Source organism: Sinohyriopsis cumingii, chromosome 4 (genome assembly GCF_028554795.1).
Source record: "Sinohyriopsis cumingii isolate HCF-2022 chromosome 4, ASM2855479v2, whole genome shotgun sequence".
Classification (NCBI taxonomy): domain Eukaryota; kingdom Metazoa; phylum Mollusca; class Bivalvia; order Unionida; family Unionidae; genus Sinohyriopsis; species Sinohyriopsis cumingii.
The window spans coordinates 55,582,928-55,608,864 of record NC_142964.1 but is presented as its reverse complement, the minus strand read 5'-3'; the positions used below and the strand labels follow the sequence as shown (position 1 = coordinate 55,608,864).

Here is a 25,937-nt window from a genome sequence, read left to right as displayed (position 1 = left end):
ATTGCCAGCGTGGCCAAACCGTTTAAAATATTCGCTGCATTCTCCACGCCCAAGGAAACTTCCTGGATAACACGCCGTCATGTCCACGGATATCATACCGCGGTGATCATACTGAGTATTCCACAAACCGCCGTGTCCGTATTCGACACAGCTCTGCTGGATATCAGCAAGAAAACTTTTCGGAGTTGGTCTCCATGAATTTCGTTCCCGGGCTACATGCGCGACAACACCCGGGACAGTAAAACAGTGTGTCAGTAACGTATCAGTGTTGCCAGCATGATATTTTTCTGCGAGTTTTTTCATTTCCTGCTGTAACGCCATTGTTCTGTATATTTCCCCGTTGGGTCTCACAAACTGATCATATTCTCCATCTTCGCTACTTCTGAATAACCACACAGACACTGGATCGGTTTTACTTATCTGATAAATAAAATCAAACATGCTCCCAGAATTGCTTTGCAATTCCGGATAATACTTCACAACACGGTCTTGCGGAAATATCCTAACCGAGTCAGTCCAGGCGTGACTGTTATGATCGATAATAGTTATTGGTGTTCCACGGGAATTGTATTTACACTCATACAATACCTCACCGGTTAACGATGAAACCGTTATAGGAAATTTTAGTAATCGCTCTAGCTCAGCAACATCATTTATTGACGCTCCTTTATCCGCTACTCGTGTCGCCCACGCTGTTATTTTAGTTTGTCTTAGCGGTGTTAGGCCGTTTCCTCGCATTGCATTTTTAAAATGTTCCATTACTCGCTCAGCTACACAATTCAACACCGACACCTTCATCGGTTTGAGTTTATCAACGCGTGGTTTCTTCATCGGATAAATTCCATAAACAACTGCGGTCACAGGATACGCTCTGGCATAATATGGTATATCAATCCCAACAAGTACTCCCGGTTTTGAGTCTTTACTTAACAGAACGGTTTTTCCACGAACGCCTCTGGCATCAAGAACAGGGTCTAGTTTGTCTCTGATAATCCACGTTCCCTCGCCGACTCCAACAATAAATTTTATCTGTACGAAATATCTTCTATCGTCGAGATACCCAATTATGTTACGCGCGACTGTATCGTTCATGGTAGCATCAATGATACGGTCACGAGAAATGCTCGCGTTTCCGAGGATAATTTTATACGAAGACCACGTGTGTGCGGCACCATCACGACGAAACTCTTCTTTGGCATTCTTGATAACACCAATTACCTCTGCTAACTCTCTTCGTCGTGGATCAGCGGTTAACCGGTCAAGATCGAATCTAGAACCTGATATGGGTTTTATTCTGGATAGTCTTTCAAAACCCATTATTATAATTAAGACAAATATTTAAATAGACAAATATATTATATGATGAACCAATGCAAGTGGATCAAACTAAATTCATCAGCGCCGTGTAGCAAACCCTGCAGAGGCGAATACTGTGGACAACATGCTCAACAGGTCCGCGGTGGGAGTCTAGGACCGATACCGTGTATCAGATGCGGCATTGGAGTACGAGGAAAAACGCAATTATGTTCAGCGTGTGGTGGAAAACGCTATCGAGAACTAAAACGGTATTATGATAAAAAAAATCCAGACTGTGATAACGCTCTCAAATGCGAGCGTGATTACATAAATAAGTTTTCAGACAAATTATGAATTAGACAATGATTTGCTTATAGTATAATGAATCAAGAATTCGTCCGACATCCAACTATTCCAAATTATGAGGCAAACCGAGATGGCATAGTGAGAAACTACAGGCTGAGGAAACAAGTTGGTACAGTTGATAATGCTGGTTATTTAAGATTTACTGTTAGGAAAGGGAGGTATTTATGTCATCGTTTCGTCTATGAGGTTTTTAACGGAGAGATCCCTAAAGGCCTTGTCATTGATCATATTAACGGGAACAGACTTGATAACAGTATTGAAAACCTTCAAGCGATCACTCAGAGCAAGAATACCATACGAGGAAGAGTTAAATGTAAAACAGCTATAAGAAGAGCAGTGAAATCTGTGAATGTTGAGACTCGTGAAGAAATAATATTTCAATCAATGAGCGCAGCCGGTAGGTATTTCGGTATTTGTCCACCTTCTGTACAGCATGTCGCAGATGGGATCTACAAAACAGCATTTTCAAAGAAGCTCAAACAGAAGATTTCATTCTGTTATATAACTCTTATCGTTGACACAAACGACGATAACTCCTCCGAGAGTGTGTAACGCTTTGCAGAGTTGTCGTTGCTGGTCAGAGGATTTGCTCCCCCTAAGAAAGCCACCTTGATAAAATATTTTATCGAGTTCATAACATGTAATCATTTATTTACCGTAGAATATATATTTTTTTACAAACAATATCCTCGTTTTACTGAATATATCCGACTGTTTTGCTCTTCTGTGCTTGTTATATGACCGCGCTTAAGAAAACATACAATTAAAATATTTTAAACAAGTCCCGCCCACTGCTAGAGCGAATTTCCAACTCGCAAGTAACAGTTGGGTTATATACGAAATCGCTCCCTAAGACCTTTGGGTCGATCGAAAGTCAGCACGCGCAAGCAAAACCATAAATTTAATCCGCCAATGGCGGGTGTCTTTTGTGCACCATCCAATGGTCGATTCAATGGATGGTTTTGCTCTGCTGCTGACCGTAGAAAATGACCCACCTGTGTATGTTTGTGTCGTCATAGGATAAGGTCTTAGGATAAGTTAGGATAAGATTACATGTTCATTGTGCCTTTACTTGCTGTCATACTCGAATCAGAGGTTAAAGGTTGTCTGTTCTGTACCGTCTCTTAGGATAAGATTACATGTTCATTGTACCTTTGCTTGCTGTGATACTCGAATCAGAGGTAAAGGTTGTCTGTTCTGTACCGTCTCTTAGGATAAGATTACATGTTCATTGTACCTTTGCTTGCTGTGATACTCGAATCAGAGGTAAAGGTTGTTTGTGTTGTCAAATAAATGTTTGCCGGGCCTGCTAGAGAACTCGATCCTAGAAGCCAGGGCTGTCTCGTCTTGTAAATAAATGTGCCTCTGAGTCACTTGGCAGTCAGAGGGGTCCGTCCTTAGGATAAGTTACGTGTTATATGTTTGTCCTTGTCAATTCACTAAACACGTCCTCTTGAGCCTATAGAACGTTATTTGACGATCTAGAGGCTCTTGCAGGGGATAAAGTGTTTCGTGTTACATGTTGTATTGTCATGTCGGAAGCAGTCCTCGTGGGGTTCTAGAACGTTATTTGACGATCTAGGCCCTTGCAGGGGATAAATGTTTCCGACTGTCTCGTTTTGTTTTGGAAAGCTAGCGTTTCTCATGCAAAGTGTTTCTATTAAAAATATAAAAATATATAATAATATGAATCACGAAAATATAAATACCATACTTGTTGAAATTAAAGAATTACAACAGCGAGGTTTTAATATTTTACTAGACACTGAAACAATTATGTCAGATTTTGAATCCTTGAATGAGCTATCACGCTTGGGGAAGAACAATCTCCCTGCTCGTTATAGGTTCATTAAGGGTTTGCAAGATCGTGTTTACAGATCACTTGCCGGGATAACTGAAAATCAGGTATCTGAATTTATTCCACTGTGCCGTGCAGTTGAGAAGATTCGTCTTGGATTGTCACAAGAGTATGAGACTCGAAAATTAATTAGCACCAGGGTGAGACGGTTAAAAGGTTATATAAAGAATCTAGACACGGAAATGCCTTGCATTTCTGACAAAAATACTAGTGTTTCTGACTACGAGGCCGACAAGGAAGTATAAACCGCATAGCGTGTGACTCACAGCACAAAGTGAAAGTAGAACCTGAGAACGCTAGCGCCCCCCCCCCCCGCTTGGAGTGTAAAGCACATTTCCACGGGTAAAAAAAAAAGTGTATTATTTTTTTTGCCCTTGGAAACTCAAAGAGTTTCTCAAGTGAAGGGCGCTTTCAGATTTTCAGGATTTGCTTAAGCGTTTCAACATCAATACAGGAATGAGAATAGTTCATAATCTGTTCTCGTTGACACCAAACTATGATCATATGATTTTGCTGTAGCTCTGTTAATTGTGACGGAGTTAACAAGAAGTCTTCGTCACCATACACGTCAATAACTATTTTAACGGGGAAATACTGTTCTGGGAATGTCTGTATTTGAAATGCGGTTTTTATTGCCTCGTAAAGAATTTGCTTATCATGAATATGAACTCGTGCATGAATGTACTCGGGTTGATACATTATACACAACCGTTTTTTTTTAAATGCGTGCTAGCACTTTCAACGATAACTTATGCTGGTTTTGATAGGGTATTTGCACGATAAAATGACGAAAATGGATCAGTGCAGAAAAAAAAACTATTATAAATATTATGGATCCCTTGACTTAGGACTTCACCAGTAAGTTTATACTAACAGTCTCGTCACGCAGGTCCAACAAATTCCCCCTCTGGTCGGTGAGTTTGAAATTTATCGTTGACAACCACGGGTTATGACACCGTAGATAGACCGGATTGATTGGTTCTTGCACAATCAGAAAACCAGGGGGGTCTCTTGGTGTGAACGTATACAGGATAAACCCCTGTTGTGCCGTCGTAGTATCTGATGCGCTGTAACTGCCATCGATGACGTCACATACAAGATTGACCGCAATAACATCTGTGATATTTACGATCCCGGGTGAGATGTGTCTGCCATCGGATGCTGTACTGTTGTCGTGCTTGAGAATAACAGGTTGTGGTTTTATTCGTTCGTACGCGGCAAGAATATCTTCGAAAGATTGATCGATGAGATCAGAGACTGATTTTCTCAGCTCGGGCACGTTATATCCAGGAAATTTAAAATCTGAAATATCATTCACTTGAATACCATATTTAATTGCAAAATCTGCTCTGGCTATCTGTCTATAATTATCATCGATATAGTCTTTAAGATCCAGTAAAGCCTGAATTATTCTTAGATTTATAGTTTCCATGGCCGATGCGAGTTTGTTTAGTTTTTCTATGGTTGTGATAATATTATCACGCGGACTTGTTAAATCAGAAATATAATCTTGGAAATATACTCGCAGGAGTTGTAGCTGTTGTTTATGTACTAGATTGATCGGAATAAATAATTCAGATTCTATATCATCTAGACGGTAAACACGGAGCTCCTGCCCCCCCTTAACACGTGGAGCTTCTATACTCCAAGTATCGGGCATTAAAGTACTTTTTCTTGCTAGTAATTGATCTGCAAGGAGTAAATAATAATTGTACTCGAGGTCGTGTAGTGCTTCTTTATAGGTCATAAAATCCGATTTTTCAGGTTTTGGTGGACGAGGTTTAACCTCGGGGGCCTTTGGCCATCCTAATAATGTTCGGATTGAGCTGTTATAAATATCCACGGCGTATCCTGGCGTTGAGATTTCAATGACCGCAGACAGCGTTGGTTCATGAGCTGTTATAGATATTTTGGCTTCCTTGCCGGTGATTCGTTTTATTTGGCGTTGTATCTCATTATTGATTTCTTCGATCTGATAACTCCCAGTGGGAAGTGTAATTGTATTCCAGTCAAGTTCACCCTGTTCGCCGGAGTCGGCTTTGCTTTTCCCGAACACGAATGAATTATTTGGCTGCAGACCACCAAATGATGCCGACCTAACATTGGGCCAGCTGTGATACACACTGAGCTTTGCTAACGCGATTTCACTCACTGGAATTGGAGTTCGAAAATTAATACCGAATTCTGGTGTCGTCGAGGACACTGAGATCATTGTGGTCCTTACCGGTGTTGTGTTTGTGACTATTTGTTGAAGCAGTTCTATTGACATTATTTATTTGTTTAGTTTTCAAATAGTCATTGTACGCATCTGACATTAGTTTGAATTCAGAATCTGATATCGTAGCGTCGCTACTTTGCACGTCTAACGATGATGATATCAGCGATGATAATTTCTGATATGCGGTCGTGGCTGTATTTAATTTTGTCGTGTAATCGTGTAATTTTGTGTTAGCACATGATGATATTTTTTTTGCTATGATGCCGAAAACTCCAGCTGTTGTTGTGGCCGCGGAAACACAGATCGTGGCAGCGACTGCTGCAGTTACCGGAGTGACCGCTGATAGTATTGCTCCGGCAGATGCAACAACGGCAGATACTGAATAAACCATAATATCCAGCACTGTTATGCGGCGCTTGTATTTTTTTACTTTTTGACTAGTTACTTCGATGACAGTTTTTAACTCAGATTGCCACTCACGGACTTGATTGTATCGATATTGTTGAGCATCTGGCGTCGTTGACATTATTCAATTACGCGGTAACCAATTGAGGCGTTGCAGCGACGAATTCCAAACAAAACCAGTAAGATGTTGCTGTTAAACTATCGTCCTCGGCTTCAAGCATAAATGTTTCCTCGGTTCCGCTGTTTAGTATTACAGTGCAAACCCCGGAATACTTATCGGTGGAATGTCTCCAAGGATATGTTGTGAAGATTCCAAATTTAGCGGCTGAAAACACAGACAACCTGTAAACACCGGTGGCTGTTGCTGTATATTTGATAGTGTTATTTTGTCGTGACCATGTTGCGAATCCCGATGATACCGTGAATACGATGTTGGTGATATGCCCCGGAGTAACTCCAGTGGGAACTTTAATCAAACTGGTTTTGTTAACGATATCAGGAATACCCGATACGATATCCTGCTGTGTTTGTTTGATCGTGTTAATGTCGGTCTTTACATCAGCGAGTTTTACATCGACGACTGGAGGAGTCCCAAAGAACTTATCCACGACCTCATCAGTTTTTACGAAGTTTCTTCGAAATCTTGTAAACGCGCCCACGTGAACATCATGCTCTGCACGCAGCGTATTTAGTTTACCGTTGATGATGTCCACGTATTGTTTGTTTGACGCATCCTGGTCGGATTCGGGATTCGCTAACGCGGTTATTTTGTTGCCGCTCATGCTGAGTTCGCCTGTCATCGTGTCACCGGCTTTTTTCACACATTTATCAACACCTTTATCAATACTGTCTTTGATGCTTGCGATTGATATATTCGAGTCCTTGATCCGGCCGCCATCACTAAATGCAACGAAGTTATCCTTGGTAGCTCCAAGAACTCTGCGAATTATATCATTCCACTTAATGTTGCTTGTTCTTAGTTTTCCTTGCCTGTCTTGGAAAATAGCAACTTCATCTGGGTCAACTCCAGCTATATTCAAAAGATTATCGACTTCATCTTTGGTCGCATATTTTGAGAGATCAGCATCTGTGCTTGGTTTACCTCCTCGTGTGAAAGGTCTTCCGTAAATATCCACCATTATTCTTATTGCTGTTTTTCAAATGCTAGCATTTCTCGATGCGGTATATTCATACACTACTTTATGAGGAGGAGTTGCTGGATTTCTTGAGATTGCATCAAGAACATTTAAAACCTCCCTCCCACAAATGGGCGGATCAATTAATGTTTGTGTTGGTAACGTCGACTGCCACACTGGAACATTAGAAAATCTGCTGACATACTTGAGAAACTCAACTGGCGGTGCTAAACCGTACGAATCAAAATAGATAATTCCACGTGGATCGATCGCGTAAGCAACCCAGTGAGTTCCCGGACCATCTTTGTTGTCGAGATTGATAATGCCAGTTTCTGGATTATTCGGTCGTTGCGGTAATTGATCTCGCATAAATACGCCTCTGAAATGTTTTACACGCAATTTTTTAACAGCATCGAGTAAATCAAAATTGCTCAACGGCGTTAGAATTTTTTTGGATACCATGATGGTGGAGTTCCTGGTAGTCTTAGACCGTGTCCCTTTTTTTTCTTGTATCCTTTTCCCGTTGCCTTTTTTAGTGCCATTCCAGCTGCAGTTCCAACTGCACCGAGTGCTGCGGCTTTTGCTACGGCTGGTGCTGCCGCGGCAATCAACGCCGGTATTGCTGCGAGAAGAGGAAATATTCCACCGGTTTTAGTCATGTCCTTGATAGCTGCAGCAGAGAAATCAAGTCGGACACCGGTTTTTGCTGTTAGTGCCTTATTAAAATGTTTAAGCTGAGTATTAGTCAACGACAATTTGTTTGGACCACCAGTAATCTGATCTCGTTTTAGTGTTATTGATGTCCCGCACGTGCTTGCGTTCTTTGATTGCAATTTCTTCGTTTGACCGGAAGTCAAGGTGACATTAACATGACTGTATGACATTATATCCTAAGTTTGATTTTAATTGCGTTACATATTCTCGATTGGAGCGTCGATGACCCTCATTCGTCCGCCAACACCTTCAAGCAGCATTGCTTTATCGGAGAGTATGACAGCAATCGCTCTGTAACCACCAGCAGGAACACCTACACGAGCTCGGAAATGTAGGTCGACAACAGATTGTTTAACCAGATCAAGATGTTCCAGCGAAAAGTAATAAATCGGATATAAACTCATAAAGTCTCGCTGTGATATTTGCAGGCCAGTGTCTACATTAAGGTCGCGCCCCATAAATGACATCAGACGATGATACGCGCGTGCGACACGATGATGTTCGAAATCTATTAATATATCCTCAGATGGCTCCTGATGCCCATTTATTCTCAACGAAACTTCAGAAACTCCAAGTGTATCAAATACCATTGGATTTCTTTCCTGGCTATCTGTTCTAGCACGGTATTGAAATGCAATGAAAATATGTCGTGGTGCTGATACTCCTTGTTGCGATGATATATGCCATGTAAACAACCCACCATTATCACCCTGAATAACGTCTGTGGTTGTTGTTTTCCAGGATAGCAGTGATTTACCGCCCGTGTCCATGAAAGACAACAGTCGTTGTTCTTCGGTGATTGACGGAGACAACACTGGCATCCACAACCACAGTTTAGTTAGTATTACCTGACCAGGGGCAACAGCAGCATCTCGCCAGATAGCGTCATTATCATCAGGTTTTCGCACAAGTACAACTGTGTGTTTGGCACCGAATATGACCTTGTGGACATCTCTGCAGAATCCAAAGATGTGAGACAATGGAATCACACCTGAGAACTCTTCATCTCCACTTAACATCGATCTACGTGTTGCAAAACCCAAATTAAAATTTTCGTTCATCGATGCAACTGCGTCACCGGCATTATTCATTGTTACATTCCTGTTCTCGGGGCTGTCGGTTATATCCTTTGCAAACATCATTGATGGTCCGGCTGATCTGGTGTAATCATCCGAGTATCTCGCCAACCCGAGAATTGTTGTGGCAACGTCGACGTTATCATGAATTGTTTCAATTTCTTTTCCATCTATCATGTAAATAGCGGATTTAAATAACACCATGATGCCGTTGTTAACAAATCCAACTCGGTCGCCGATTCCGTAGTTAGTGTTATCATTCTTTAAAAGCCTACCTTCAACTTCGATGAAGGCCTCAGCGGGCAAGAAGTATCTACTTGTATCCTGGACCTGTAGTTCAATTCTTCCGCGTTGGTTAGGATCACGTGCTTCATAAGAATAATATTGAAAATCACGTACAGAATCATCTTTAAGTACTGGTTTGGACATATCAAACGCGTCATTGGATTTTCGTGCAAACATTATTATTATTTGTGATGATCTAATTAAAATGTTATCGTCACCGGAAACCACTACCAGCTATCAAATTAGCAGTTACACTATCTTGCAACGCTTTGGAGGTAATTCCTGCTGTTGCGATCTCAGCTAATTTCTGATTTACGGCCTTATTTACTACGCTACTAACATTTGCCGGCATAGCTTCAGTGGATGGTAGTTTTACTGGCACCAACCTCTCGACTGGGTTTTTTTTTCGTATCAGCTGTGCTAGTCGATCCTTGATTGATTGAAATGCTTTCCCGGCAAGACTACCAACAGTGCCAATGGCTTTATCCTTGACAACATCAGCGGCTTTCATCGCGAATTGTTTTGCTAACGGTCCAGCTTTCGGAGCGATTCTTGTGACTAAATCCCTAACAACATCACCGACTCCATCTCCGTAAACAACCTCATATACTGGTAATCGTGAGTTTACTACTCTGACACTTCTTGGTCTGCGAAAAGAATCGTGTAGTATCATTTTATTTAATTATTGTTTATCTAACTGAATTTGCTAGCAAATTTAATTATTAGTCGCTGTGGTAACCGTCTGCGAGTTCATCAATGAGCCCCCGGTAGATGCTGATATCCATGATGCCACGCTGAAATAGTCTCTGACAGATATCTGCGGCTTCATTTATAATTTCCGGAGAATTGTTTCCGGCACGTCTTCCTCCGATGAGAACTTCCAACCGTGATACATCATCGATGATATTATTAGGGCAGGCAATAAAACCGGATCCTAAACCCTCCCCTGTTGATGGTACAATTCTTGGGGATAAAATGTCTTGAGGCAAACTTTCAGAAGATGTTGTTAAGCTAATTATCGGCGACCTAGTTTGTTTGAATTTTTGGCCCCGCGGACTTCCTTCAGATGCAGCCTCGTATTCACTTAACGGAGTTAGGTCAGGATCTATTGCTCTTCGCCGTGAAGGATATTGTTGTCGTTCTGTGTGTTGCAACGGTGATTTTTCTTCTTGAGGTTGCGATGGTGGAATTTCAAGTTTACGTATAGCATCTACAAGTCTATCGTATTTTGTATCGTCCCTGCTGATTTGTTTTTTATTTTCACGTATACGATACGAATATTTGATAAAATTATCATCTGTCATAGAACCGTGTTCTGGGTTTAAAGACACATCTCTTCTAATCAATCCTAACAGTATTGTCTCAGGTAATTTCTCTTCTGGTACATTTTTAAGAAGTTCAATATAATCCGGCGTAAATCTTTTGGCGGGGTCAGTAATTCTCCCTGTTACTCGCTTACCAGCAGGTACTGACACAACAACTTCATCGGGTGGAGGCGGGGGTTTAAGTCCAGCTGAAATATCCTGTAAAATTTTCCTTTGCTCTATTAAAGCCTCTTTGGTAACAGCTGCGGATTTTTCAGTAGCTTTGGTCACGGGTTTAAATAATTCCTCCGTAGTCTCTGCAAAGCCTTCCCGTGCTTGCTGTCTTAGTTGTAATTTTTGTCTGACACTATCACGGACAGGAAGAAATTTCTGAATTGCTTCGAGACGTTCTCGAGCTAATCTAGTCGTATGTGCTTCTCCAATATTTGCCATTATTTATTTGTCAATGATTTAATTCCGCTAACATAAAAATGTTTTTCCTTGGAAACTCATTTCCCAGAGCAGCAGAGGGGATGGACCCGACCCATGGATTTTTCAATAACGACCCCGCCACGGAAACTGTTTCAGATTTATTGAAGTAACCCAAGTTGTCAGTGCAAACTCAACGAGTTTGTCCCTGGAAACTCTTCGAGTTTTCGGGGGACATTTTTTTTTGTCCTGTATTCTGAATAGAAGGGTTTATTTCGTCGAAATAAGCCCTCTATCGAGGAATAGTTTCCTGGAGGGGTTTATTGTGCAAAAAGTTTCGGTCTGTACAGCCCCTCTGCTGCTTGTGGGCTTCTAACCACACTCTGGACCATCAACATTAATTAGGATACTTATAAAGAAATTGTTAAATACAGGAAAAGTATGGTCTCATGCGATGATTCCATGACTCTGATTATCAACATTCCTTAACACTGATTTGCATTCTGCAGATAAACAACATCCAGAATTTGTGTTATCAGCGCTTATTTACATGTGACATAAATAGCCAGCATTTTATATCATTGGAAACAGAAATAGGATGTAAGTTACATGCAGGCATCTTATCATCCCCAGGCTGGGCCAACAACAAAAAAAAATTCACACAGCTTATTCCAGACAGGACATAAAACATGACAAAGGTAGCTTGTGTTGAAAGCTATTGGAAGCATCATCAAATTATTTTGAAAAGTTAACATGTTAGTGAATGATTCATTTCTATGGAATTTTCATTGCTATGCATATGTCATAATTATAAATTTCATTGTTTCATGTATCATTCCAGCATAAATTACCATTATAAATTACCATTATAAATTAACCCTCAGAGTACTAAGTTTGCTATAGGCATCACCAGCCTTGTTTAAATCAAGACTGACAAAAATTGATCTTCAATGGAAAGACATGGGTATTGATGTAGATGATTGATGTGAATATGATTCTGATTTAAGTACACTGCTAATCAGTTTGATTCTAATTGTATATTGAATGTATATTTACTTTTAGTTGGTTCATACAGTATGCGAGTACACTGTGCAGTGGTTAGCATATGCCATTAATGATCTAAAGGGTCTGGGTTTACAATTTTTAAATAAAGTCATTATTATTATTGTTATTATTATTATTATTATTATTATTATTATTGAGGACAGATTTTGAAATAACTATATTATTACTAAATATACAGTAAAAATAATGTAGCAATAAACTCGGACATTTCTGGTTTGAAGATATGGTGGTTTTAATATATGATCAAAGTTATTTATTATACATGCATGCTTTTTCTTTTCACATAAAATCAGGTGCCCTTCAGATTTATTTGACTATGATTAAACATTGTTTACATATGTACAGATATCTTTTAAAATGAGTTGTTCCAGTCACCCATCACACATTATTTTAATGGTCCCAACTCTATAACTATTAAGATGTGTACAGAAAACTAAAAGACATGTTCTGACTGTACCCAATTTTACACATCCAAAAGAGTAACTTTACATGGGAACATGTGATACCAACTGACATTAACTGGATAAAAAAGGTAATAATAAAAAAAACATTTGTTCACACCGTCCTACCTTTTCTCCACACAGTTTCCAGAACCATACATATTTTTATTTTGACCTAACTTTGCAAATGACAAATTTGTTAAGGATTATTGATGTCTAACTTCTAAAGGTTGCCATCACAGATTCTGATTAGATAACAGTTATTGTCATAGTTCTGATGTTACAGAAGAAAATGGTTTCATATCGTACATCTTGCCTAATTAGGAATATCTTTTTGGAATAAATTAATTAAATATTTCGTTGTTGTTATGCAGACTGTGCATTGCTTTGATTAGATAAAATGTTCAGACTTTGTGACAGATAGTGAAAGCATGGTTTTATGGGTTTTCTTTTGATCTGTTACCTCAGTCCTGTATAGACCTCTTCCTTGATAACTCGCACACAACGGGGTCCACAGACAGAGACCGCACTCTAAACGAGGGCACGAGTTATTGAGGGACCTCCAAAACTTGAAAAAAATCCGCGTATACATAGAGAAAACCATGGGGGAGGTAGGGAACTGTGCTGTTTAATGACTGAATCCTCCTTTTACAATCACATTGATAATAATTGTTAATAACATGCTTTTTCTACTGAAGTTGTTTGTTATTCTGTATAAATTACATTTATTTTCAAATTTCCAACATGTGAAAGATCATTCCAACTGGTTTCAACAACCATTACATGTACGCGAAAATGTGTATTACATCACTGCTTTAATATGCATCAGTTTAAGGTGGTAACTGTGCCGATGAAGCACATATTTTACCGCCTGCATTTATTACTTACACACACACACACCCCGCAATTTTTTTTTGTGGTACATGCATCATTTACATCAGCTAAGTGACCTGGTTGCTTATAACACTGTTCGGTCTATAACGCAGTCGGGTTATATGGCTGCTCCCAACTACCGTGTTATAGTGGGGTCACACTGTAGTAGCCTACTGCTGAGCTCTGTAGCGTAAAGGTCATGTAAGATACTCAAAAGTGGGTGGTATTATAGAAAGGTAGACAGATATAGCTCTGCAATGATAACATAATCTGGAAGTTCTAGTTGCACTACAAAATACAGAGGGAAAACCTCATTTTTTGGACCCAATTTTTTTCCACCCAAAATTCACCCATGGTCGGAATCTGATTTTGTGTTTGGATTTTAGACTTTTTGGTTCCAGCTCTAAGGCAGACCAGTATGAACTACAAACAGACATGAACCATTGCAAAAAGTAGGATAAGATGGGCATTTGGAATAAAAAGTGATCTCGATACGAAAATAATGGGTGTGTTAACATCACACTGTAGCATCCCAGATATTTTGATACCTTCCATCCATCCGTTGTTCTATCTTTCCATCCTTAACACAATCCTCCACAACTGCTGAGTGTAATTTCACCCAATTTGATTGACAAGTTGCCTGTATAGTAACCATCCTTGGGTCCCCAAGTAGGGGCTGAGTGGTACAATTATTTAACAAAATTTATAATTACATTGACTTTTTTGAAAAATATATTTTTTTTAAACTCAGGTATATGCATGCAGTAATAGCAGAACCCAGGAAGTGAGGTGTGTTGTGTGTGGATAATTTGTGGCAAAGGTGTTGAGATTTGACCTTTTCATACAAGGAATTGGCTCTATCTCCGATATATGAGATTGAGAAAACAGCTTTAGTCTCTGCTGCCCCATAAAGGCAGGACAGTAATAAATTTCCAATCAGATATCAGTAATTATAAACATATATTAAAAATTAGAAGAACAAAAAAATATTTCTTTAATTATACAAGAAACGTGATGAGTAAAAATTCACAAATTTTTACTTGGCATATATTTTTAGAGCACAGGGGACTCATTAGATGATGACGAAGAGGAAGACAAGATCCTGTCTGAGGCAAAGCGCAACATGGCTTATAATGAGGTCATTGATGCTGACAACCCCCAGACACCCTCGGAGGTACACAATCATATCATCTCTAGTTTTATCTATTCTCTGTGTATCACCGGAGTATTCTGATAAGGATGTTTACCAGGAGTTGTTTGAATTTTAAAAGTAAATTCATCCGTTAAGATGCAACCCAAGTTCTTAACATCATAGTTAGAGCCTTATGCAATAGTCTGGACCTGCCATGCTATCCCTTTCTTATCCAAATGTTGATGGGTAGGGTGTAGCAATCTTGAGATCCAGACTTAATTCATATGCATCACAGTCAAACACACATAACAGCCTGAACTAGACCTGTTGTAAAGTGGGGTTATTAAACTTACACTATAGCTGACACCCAGTGAGGACATTATAGTGATATTGGAGTGCTTGTTGATAATATTAGGAGCTATTTACACTAAAGCCTACAATAATAAGCAGGGACACCTGTCAGAGAGCGCCGATAAACTTAAAACATGCTTGCTCAACGAATAGTGCAAATATTTAGTTGTCTTTAGAAGTTACATAAAATTTAAACTGTTGTCCTATGAGTCCTCGGCAGATTATCAGTCTTACAAAGGAATACATTTACATAATGCATTAACAATAAATTTTTTTAAAAAAAATTGAAATCTTAAATTTAAAGGATAATGAATAAATTTAAAGCATAATATATTACTTTAATTATTATGATTCTAAATTAATTTCTGACAAATAGAACTTTTTTTAAAAACAAAAATTGAATTATATCATGAAAAATGAAAACATGCTGTTAATATCCCTAAATTCAGATTACTTTGGAAGTTTCATACGTTCTGTACAAGTGAAAAATATGAAAGTACTGGTACAGTAAAAAAAATTACCATGGTACATACCAGCAGAAAAATTTACCGCCACACAAAAATAAAGAATAGCAAAGAAAAAGCAATTGAGCATTTTTAGTTCACAAACAATCTCAACACTAAGTATTCTCAGTTGCTGTAATTTTTTATTCTATAAGACTAAACATTTTAAATTGCATTGAGCATTCTTATAACATATATTGGTAACCCAACAATACAAGCATGTGTTCTGAATTATTGCAAAGGGATACAAAGGTATTATTGTGACTTGTATTTTTTAGGACTGGGGCTGCATTATTTTTTCTAGAAAGGAGTCCTGTTCTGCAATATTAAAAATCCTATGGAGAACCTTGGGATGAATGTATGAACACAGCTTTCAGTTCAGTGCTTATATGATAAGCACTTTTTTTCCCACATGGCCATTTTCCCCTTGCCTGCCAACTGCTCCATTGGCCTAAGTGGTTAGATGTCCAGGATAATGTGATTGGGTGGGACATGATGTTACTGGGTGGGACATGATGCTACTGGGTGGGGCATGATGCTACTGGGTGGGACATGGTGCTGCTGGGTGGGGCATGATGTTGCTTGGTGGGGCATGATGCTACTGGGTGCGGCATGATGTTACTGGGTGGGGCATGATGCTACTGGGAGGGACATGATGTTACTGGGTGGGACATGATGCTTCACATTTGCAGCATGATGCCACAGTGCTATACATCACTATAAACTGCCACACTGCAGATAAAGCTACATTAAAATTTAAAAATCCAGATCACACACACCCTTATCTGGCTCTTTACTATCCATGTTTCTTTATTTTTTTAAATGTTGCATCACTTATCAAGATAATGTGAATACAGCCAATCATTTATCAACATAATGTGAATGTAGCCAATCATTTTCAAGATAATATGAATGCAGCCAATCATTTTCAAGATAATATGAATGCAGCCAATCAGTCTCAACTGTTTACAAGATTATTCACGTTGTACATTTGGCAGTGCAGTGATGTCGCTTGAACAAGCTAGTCTGTATCATTTTGTCATATTTCAGACTATTTGAAACTGTTAGAGGCAGGGTGGAAACCATTATCAATAGATTTTTATACATATCTTATTTGCATAAGAAGGCAAAACAACTGTGGTACATTTCTGGCCATTACAGCCATTTTCTTTTGGTGTGGGCTTATTTGGATGTTTTTCTTTAACAAAACTTTGTTAGCACAATTTAGAAAAATCATGTTAGGTACACGAATGAAATTTGATCTGCATGTTAAATATGTATTAAATAAATGACTTTCTGGATATTTAGGCCATTGCAGCAATTTTAGATTTTGTCTGCAGTTTTAAGTTTTGGTGTGATGGCAAATTTGGGTCTTTGCAGTTTGCAGTCTTATATATCTTGTGCATGAGTACATACAGTTATTTTATCATCATTGTAGGGGAAATTATTGTATCTTGCTTCACAATATATATATTTTCATTAACCAAAAGCAGAAAAAAATGCAAAGAAAATTCATAACATAGCTGATTCTGGCACAAACTGGGCAAAATATTTGTCAGTATGGTCACCCTGAAAATCTCATCTGTTCGTCGTATCCTTCAGTTAATCTGATGATTGGAATACTTTTATTATTTATTTAGCAATTTTATTCTAGGACTCACAAAACTTGAAAAAAGATTTAAATGAGGTTGCAGCAGCGATTGTAACAAAAGATGATGAGTGTGGGAGGGTTAGGAATTAAACTAAATTAAATAATTGTGTTCCAAAACATACCTAAATTTGCAATTATGGTCAGTTTTTTTTAATCAGTTGTCATGGTTACATAAATGTGGACATTGTCTTTTTTCAGGTACCAAGAGGATTTGGTGTCAACAGAAATAAGAGGTAAGAAGACGTTTGTATAGAGCAGTGTAGCTAAAACTAAGCAGAGACCTGAGGTCACCATTTTGGTTCATCATAATTATCAGATGCACTATGGGAAATCAGAAGTCCATGGCTTGGTATCTGATTTACACGTATTTGCAAAGTTTTATCCAATTTACATGTATTTGCAAAGTTTTGCATTGACCAGATATTGGATCTGACTTTAGCACAGAGTGAAGATCCCTTACCTCATTTAAAGTCATGTATGCACTCACCTTAAATATAAATTATTATTTTAAAATTTAATACTAATTTTGTTTAAACAAAGTCTAATCAGTCCTGATTATTGAATGCTCTGCACCTTAAGTGTCATCAAGTAACTTTCAGATGAATATTATCAGTTGGTTGTTATGGACTTCTAAAATGGTAACCAAGTACTACACTGGGATAAAAATAGAGCATATGAAGTCACACTATAGGGTAGTGTGTATTTGTTTATCAATATGTGTAGCTTTCACTGTGACATCACACTGCATGAAAATTAGGTTGAACTTTTCCAAAAATGTCCATGTACTTTAACATTGATTTTGCCGTATGTACTTCTTGGGGCATGTAAATAATGACCTTCCAAAGGAATACAGATGTAGGATGATCTAAATAAAGTGAATAATTGCCATTTAAAGGTATACAGAATCAAATTCTTAAAATTGACACCCATTAATGAAATAGTCGGTGTTGAATGCCTACATGATCAGTATGATAGTTACTATAGTAGAGGGGCTGATAAGTCACAGTGTGCCAATAGATGATCCCATACCCCAGACACACTTTGTACAGGGGCTTTTATATCACAGTGTGCCAGTAGATAGGTAAAGGAGTACAGAGCTGGTACCACAAGGTTATTCCCTCCATTTAGAAAATTGAAGGTCTAGAATTAAAAACAACATTACTCCAGTCTTATACCTTAGTTGACTTCTGACAAGTGGAATATCATCCTTCTTTTCCTTTGACCATGTGCATTTCTCATATGTCCCATTGGCACACTTTGTGCAGTTCTCATATGTCCCATTGGCACACTTTGTGAAGTTCTCATATGTCCTATTGGCACACTTTGTGCAGTTCTCATATGTCCCATTGGCACACTTTGTGCAGTTCTCATATGTCCCATTGGCACACTTTGTGGAGTTCTCATATGTCCCATTGGCACACTTTGTGCAGTTCTCATGTCCCATTGGCACACCTTGTGCAGTTCTCATATGTCCCATTGGCACACCTTGTGCAGTTCTCATATGTCCCATTGGCACACCTTGTGCAGTTCTCATATGTCCCATTGGCACACTTTGTGACGTTCTCAAATGTCCTATTGGCACACCTTGTGCAGTTCTCTTATGTCCCATTGGCACACTTTGTGCAGTTCTCATATGCCCCATTGGCACACTTTGTGCAGTTGTCATATGCCCCATTGGCACACCTTGTGCAGTTCTCATATGTCCCATTGGCACACTTTGTGAAGTTCTCATATGTCCTATTGGCACACTTTGTGCAGTTCTCATATGTCCCATTGGCATACTTAGTGAAGTTCTCATATGTCTGATTGACACACTTTGTGCAGTTCTCATATGTCCCATTGGCACACCTTGTGCAGTTCTCATATGTCCTATTGGCACACCTTGTGCAGTTCTCTTATGTCTCATTGGCACACTTTGTGCAGTTCTCATATGCCCCATTGGCACACTTTGTGCAGTTCTCATATGCCCCATTGGCACACCTTGTGCAGTTCTCATATGTCCTATTGGCACACCTTGTGCAGTTCTCATATGTCCCATTGGCACACTTTGTGCAGTTCTCATATGTCCCATTGGCACACTTTGTGAAGTTCTCATATGTCCCATTGGCACACTTTGTGCAGTTCTCATATGTCCCATTGGCACATAACACGTTCATCATCAAAGTCATCTTATGGCATTTCTGTTAGTTGTATCCTTTTTCAAGTCATCATTTTCTCCCCAGCCCATGTGTAATTTTTATGCATCTCTTTCCCTTTTTTGTTGACTTTGGGCTTTTAAATACCTTGCTAGTGACAGGTTGCCTTTTATATTTTCATCTCCTATAAGTCACTGGTGTTAGGGTAAGTATTGCCTATCCAATTCTTGTTCCTGTACATAGTTTAATTCTTGTATTTCCTTTTAGTATTCAGTATGTTGGTAAATGTGATCATAAAAGGCTCATCTGCTTAGCGTGTACTACATGTTTTAATGTAGACATGTGTCCCATGTTTTAATGTAGACATGTGTCCCATGTTTTAATGTAGACATGTGTCCCACAAGGGAGAGAGGAAGAAAGGGTTGGTCCCAATACTGCCCAACCCTCTCCCTGTAAGCAGAGACATGATGACAAATCCTAAGTCAAAAAGTCTCTAAGGACAACAAACGATCAATTCTGGTTAACACAGATGAGTTCCCAGAAAAACCAGGGACCTTTTCATTTGGGGTCTCCATATTTCATGCACCCTATGGATGCCAGGGCCCTCTTGAGTTTGAAGACATTAAAGGCTTTGCTGTTAAACGCACAAAGAAACAACCAAATCCTTATCCTTAACCCAGTATAAAACTCCTTTCAGTGTGTCTTTCTCACAAGGTTGCCTCAGAGGCCAAGGGAGAAGTCTGCAGACCCCTCCCCAGTCTTGTAGAATGGAGGCAATATTTCTAGGGAGTCATATACTGTTCCTGTCAAATCCTTTTTTCTCAATCATCCAGTAGGTGCCAGTTAGCCATTATTCTGAGGCTTGGTTGGATCTCACAGGAGATATTTGCTTTTTGCACGTAAAGGAGAGTACTGAGACTCTGATTTGGTTCCACCCTCTGAATGACTGAATGACTCCACCCTTTGAATGACTATGATTTGGTTCCACCCTCTGAATGTTTCCAATTTGGTTTCACCCTCTGAATGACTCCACCTTGGAATGACTCCGATTTGGTTCCACCAGTTCCAATTTATCTCTGTGGGAAGTGGGATACACCCTTAAAAGGTATGGTGCAGTAAAGAGGGTGACAAACATCCAAAGTGAGGGATTTTATTTATTTCTCAGTCATCTTAGTTCCAAATAAAGGGGGAAACATTTTATCTATTACTGAATGTCTCTATTGAACAAGTTTCTTCTAGATCATTTTAAGATGGAGGCAACCTCAGGAGTGCTCTCAGGTCAAATAAATGGATGGTTTTGATAGATCTCCAACATGTATTTCTTCACATCACAATCTTCCCAGCCCAGAGAAATTTATGTGGTTAGTTTTTGGGACAGATCTTTTCATTTTTGTGTTCTTTCAGTGTAGCTTCTCTTTCCAGAGCCTTTGCAAGAGTGATTGGCGTAATAGTGACTTATTTATGATCCACAGGGTCCTCATCCTCCAAGACTTTGATGACTTTGCCTGTCTGTTGTATTCCCCATCCTCCAAGACTTTGATGACTTTGCCGTTCTGTTGTATTCCCAAGTCTTTGATGACTTTGTCTCTCTGTTGGATTCCCTATCCTCCAAGACTTTGATGACTTTGCCTGTCTGTTGGATTCCCCATCCTCCAAGACTTTGATGACTTTGTCTCTCTGTTGGATTCCCAAGACTTTGATGACTTTGCCTGTCTGTTGGATTCCCCATCCTCCAAAACTTTGATGACTTTGTATCTCTGTTGGATTACCAAGACTTTGATGACTTTGCCTGTCTGTTGGATTCCCCATCCTCCAATACTTTGATGACTCTGTTGGGACACAGTGATGACTCATCTAGGTCTAACCAGGAGTTTGTTTATATGGGGATGAATTTTATCACCCGTCAAATGGTTCATGTTCCCCCAAATAGAATCTCCAGACATGAGGCATAGCTGCCAACCCTCACAAATTTGGTGTGAATTTCACGACTTTTTCAGCGATTCATGGATTCACGCCGCAAGCCAAAAATTCACGAATTCTCCAATCCTCAATTATTTTAAATCTTTAATAAAATGAACGATTTCATGTTTAGTGCTAGTCGTGATATTCACAGTTGCCAAAACTGTCCGGTACTGCTGGTCACAATATTAGTAGATCTACAGCCAATTAGTACAGTTGGCCCGGTAGCAAGCATTTTAGCCTGTTTTAATCTATATGTATAAGAGTAGTTTTACAAATGCTTTTGAGAGAAACTGGGGCCTAACCGGAATTTTGCTCAGCGCATGCGTCACCAACACTGATTTGAGTTACCGTTAGCATCGCATGTAAGATCTTGAAAATGTCTTCACCACCAAGGAAAAAGAAACGTATTACTCAAAAAGTGAAGTTTAATTTGGAATATGTCAAAAATTGGCCGTGCATTCTGCCATTAAACATTGATATTCATCATGTTTTTTGCACTCAGTGTGCCATTGCAGAGACGATGTGAGGAAGCACGTCAGTTGCAAAAAACACATAGAAGTTGGGGAAATTAAGAATTCGCAGATTTCAGCTCTTGAATATTTTAAACCATTGGCGGAAGACCTGCAAGCTACCAATGCTGAAGCATTATTTGTGAGTTTTCTTGTCGAACACAATCTACCTTTATCAGCTGGAGACCATGCTAAACATTTGTTCTGACAAATGTTCCCGGACTCGAAAATCTCTTCCAAATTTTCCTGTGGAAGAACCAAAAATGCTGCAGCTTCTGTGCATTAGTCACAGCAACAGTGACAACGAAAGAGTATTTTCTTTAGTGAGGAAAAATAAGACAGACTTTAGGGCCTCCTTAGCTGCAGAAAATTTGTCAGCAATTTTAGTCACCAAGATGAATCAGCAGGCAAGAAGTCTGAACTGTTTAGAAAACAAATTTATGATCAAGCAGTTGAGGAAGTTCAAGTCTGCCACAGAATCATGTCTTGATAAATAAATATTTCTGCATATATATAGTGTTTTAGTTTTATTTTGCGAACTTGATATAGGGTAGTGTTGACGGTCAGAATGGATGGACTGATCAGAGTGGATGGAGTTATTGTCATGGTATTTTTCACAAATTCATGTCCAAATTCATGACTTTTTATCCCTCTTTTCACTAATTGTGAGCCTGGAAGGTTGGCAGCTATGCATGAGGATCTGCAGAGAATTCCATGATTTCAGGGACCTTTACTCCAGACATGATGATCTGCAGGGAATTCGTTGATTTCAGGGACCTTTACTCCAGATTGAAAGCAGCTTTGGGATCTCTCAGATACTTTCACTCTTAGCAAGATGGATCAGAAGATTTCATTGCTCTACTGGGACTTAACTCAGCAGCAGACTTCTTTCCTTAGGAAGACTTCATATGCAGTTTCTCCAGTTAAAGCTTCTAGAAAACTGGAAACCTAACAAGGAACCCTGTGTGCTCAGATCCCAGTGGGATCCAGATTTCATCACTATGTGGTATTATGGAAAACTCAGGGAAGGTTTTTGCGCAGTTGCAGTTTCTCATCTTGAAGAAAGATTTCTCAGTATCCGCCATTAAGGACTATGGGGCAACCTTCTCCACTTCTTGCATGTTCTTTAGGGCCTTCACTATGGGGTCAGATCACAAATTTTTGAAACCAAGAAAATATTTTGAGCTACAGAGACCAGTCCAGTCTTTCACACATTAACATTGAGGTGGAACCACAGGTGTGTTCTTTAGTCATTGATCTTCCTTGTTAACCTTTTAGTGAAGCTTCCTTTGAGAACTTTAAAATAATCTTCCTTCTGTCCCTGGTAAAATTCATGCGTTATCAGCTGAAAAGGGTTGTTTATGGTTCATTGGTACTGGTATTTATTTTTTGATCTTTTTTCTTTGCCAGTTTGGTTTTCTAGCCAAGAATCAGCTATCTATGATGGGTCAAGATAGACTCCTGTGCCCATTTTTAGCTTTATGCTTCAATCTGTCAAAATAAAAAAAAATAAAAGTAATGGTTATAGCCATCTTTTCTCCCTCTTAAGGTACATCTGATATTTTGGCAGCCAACAACTTGAGGTATATTGTTTGACTTATCAATCTCTCACAGAGAGTTACCTTTCATACATGAAAATCAGAGCATATGAGGTCAGGACTAGTGCTGCGTTTTGTGCCTTTTTGAATCATTCTTCCTGTAGGATGATGCCATGAAAGCCACATACTGGCAGATTCACTGCCACTTTTCATCATTTAATCTTCAATCAGTGTGAAACCAATGTGAGGGCATTTATACAGTGTACCCAACTGGATCAAACCATGGTCCAGCATGCAATAGAGAACCCTACTGACAGCATGGTACTGTCAGTTCACTTTTGGTAGATTATCTTGGGTCATCAACCTAACACTGGGCTTGCAAACTCCACAGTGTAATAATAGCAGGTAATGTTTTACTGGTATTAAAGTATGGGGGTAGTAAAATGAATTGTAATTATTGTAATACTTACCTGCTATTACTGCCCAATGCCCTCCTTCGTCCCTACTCTGATGTCCTTCCAGTCTTGCTCCAACTCAAAGAAGGACAATATTCCATTTGTTGGAAGTGGACTGAGGTTCAGTTTAATCTCCATTGGGAGGAGGGAATACTTGACTGGGGACTACTGTTAGGACAGTTACAGCAATGCAATAAGTGCGGGTAAGTATTAGATAATTAAAACAGGTTCTTCCCCAAAATAGCTACAGTTTGTGCAGACATGTAATGTACATATGTTTAACTTCAGTCAGAAGAATACTGAAATATGACAGCATGCACTATTACATAATTAATAGATACACTGAAATATGACAGCATGCACTATTACATAATTAATAGATACACTGAAATATGACAGCATGCACTATTACATAATTAATAGATACACTGAAATATGACAGCATGCACTATTACATAATTAATAGATACTCTGAAATATGACAGCATGCACTATTACATAATTAATAGATACACTGAAATATGACAGCATGCACAATTACATAATTATTAGATACACTGAAATATGACAGCATGCACTATTACATAATTAATAGATACTCTGAAATATGACAGCATGCACTATTACATAATTAATAGATACACTGAAATATGACAGCATGCACTATTACATAATTAATAGATAAACTGAAATATGACATCATGCAATATTACATAATTAATAGATACACTGAAATATGACAGCATGCACTATTACATAATTAATAGATACACTGAAATATGACAGCATGCACTATTACATAATTAATAGATACACTGAAATATGACAGCATGCAATATTACATAATTAATAGATACACTGAAATATGACAGCATGCAATATTACATAATTAATAGATAAACTGAAATATGACATCATGCACTATTACATAATTAATAGATACACTGAAATATGACAGCATGCACTATTACATAATTAATAGATACACTGAAATATGACAGCATGCAATATTACATAATTAATAGATAAACTGAAATATGACAGCATGCACTATTACATAATTAATAGATAAACTGAAATGTGACAGCATGCACTATTACACAGTTAATAGATACACTGACATATGACAGCATGCACTATTACATAATTGAAATTAGTTTTATCCCCCCAAAACTACATTTTGTGAAAACATGCAACATGTACACGTTTGACTTTAGTTATAGATAAACTGAAATATGACAGCATACACTGTTTATTTAATTTTGATTTTGTGCTTTCATTTTAATGCAGCTGATGTAAAAATTTCACATATACAATCAGAAATTAAATATTTTGTTACAAGAAAACATATATCTACCTGCAGTTGAGCAGATCCTTGATGGCTAGTAGCTCTGCAGCATTTTGACATTTCAGTTAAAACTGAATGCTAGTCAAGAACTAATCTTTGCCCTTTATATTTTTGGTATTTCCGAGAAATAAGCAAATGGTTGTCCATCAGATTGAGTTAATATTATAGTTTACAAAAGTTAACCAGTTTTCAGAGTGTCTCATTTAAACAGAAATTTTCATGGAAGAAATTCAACGTTTCAGTTTAGTACATGTTCAGATTTTATGTTTTTTAAAATTTAACTAAGGATCCAAGCAATTAAGAGGGTGCGAAAGGTAGAAGTAAGTTTATTTTTTTATTGACTATCATATGAAGAAAGATACAATAATAATAGTAATAATAATAATAATAATAATAATAATGACTTTATTTAAAAATTGTAACACAATTAGCTAAGAACTAATCTGCCTTGAGGCCCTGAATGTACATGCTTATAAGGCTTGTCAAACAACAAAGATCTTAATCTGCTGTTGCAAATGCACCTGCAGATCATGGTCTATATTATGTGATACTGATTAATCCTATCAGTCTGCATAGACCCAGATCTGCCAGCACATTATGCAACAGCAGATCTGAGTCTGTGCAGTTTACAGTTTGACTTGTCTTATGAGCGAGTATATTCAGTAGTTGGATCTATTTATGAACCAGAAATGAAAAAACTTGTAATTTTTATCTTGTGTGAGGTGATCTTTCATTGATCATCTGGTGTGTGAGTCTTCCTTCCAACATCTTGAATTTAACATATGTTTGTTATTACAATTCGTGAAACTTCGCAGAGGATTGCCATGAAACTTTATTAGCACATTTATCCCAAGGTCTGTTTGGTCCTAAATGAAAATAGTGCCATTC

The 25,937-nt window shown here is 38.5% G+C and overlaps 1 protein-coding gene across 2 annotated transcripts in view; it reads left to right on the top strand.

Annotated features, from left to right (window-relative positions):
• Nucleotides 1-25,937, top strand: part of LOC149801203 (uncharacterized) — a 76,659-nt gene that overhangs the window by 14,629 nt on the left and 36,093 nt on the right. For both annotated transcript variants that reach the window (XM_089955244.1, XM_089955245.1), the window contains exons 2-3: nt 14,523-14,639; nt 17,301-17,335. In XM_089955244.1, the coding sequence (XP_089811370.1) occupies nt 14,523-14,639; nt 17,301-17,335 (152 nt within the window). The remainder of the gene's footprint in view (nt 1-14,522; nt 14,640-17,300; nt 17,336-25,937) is intronic.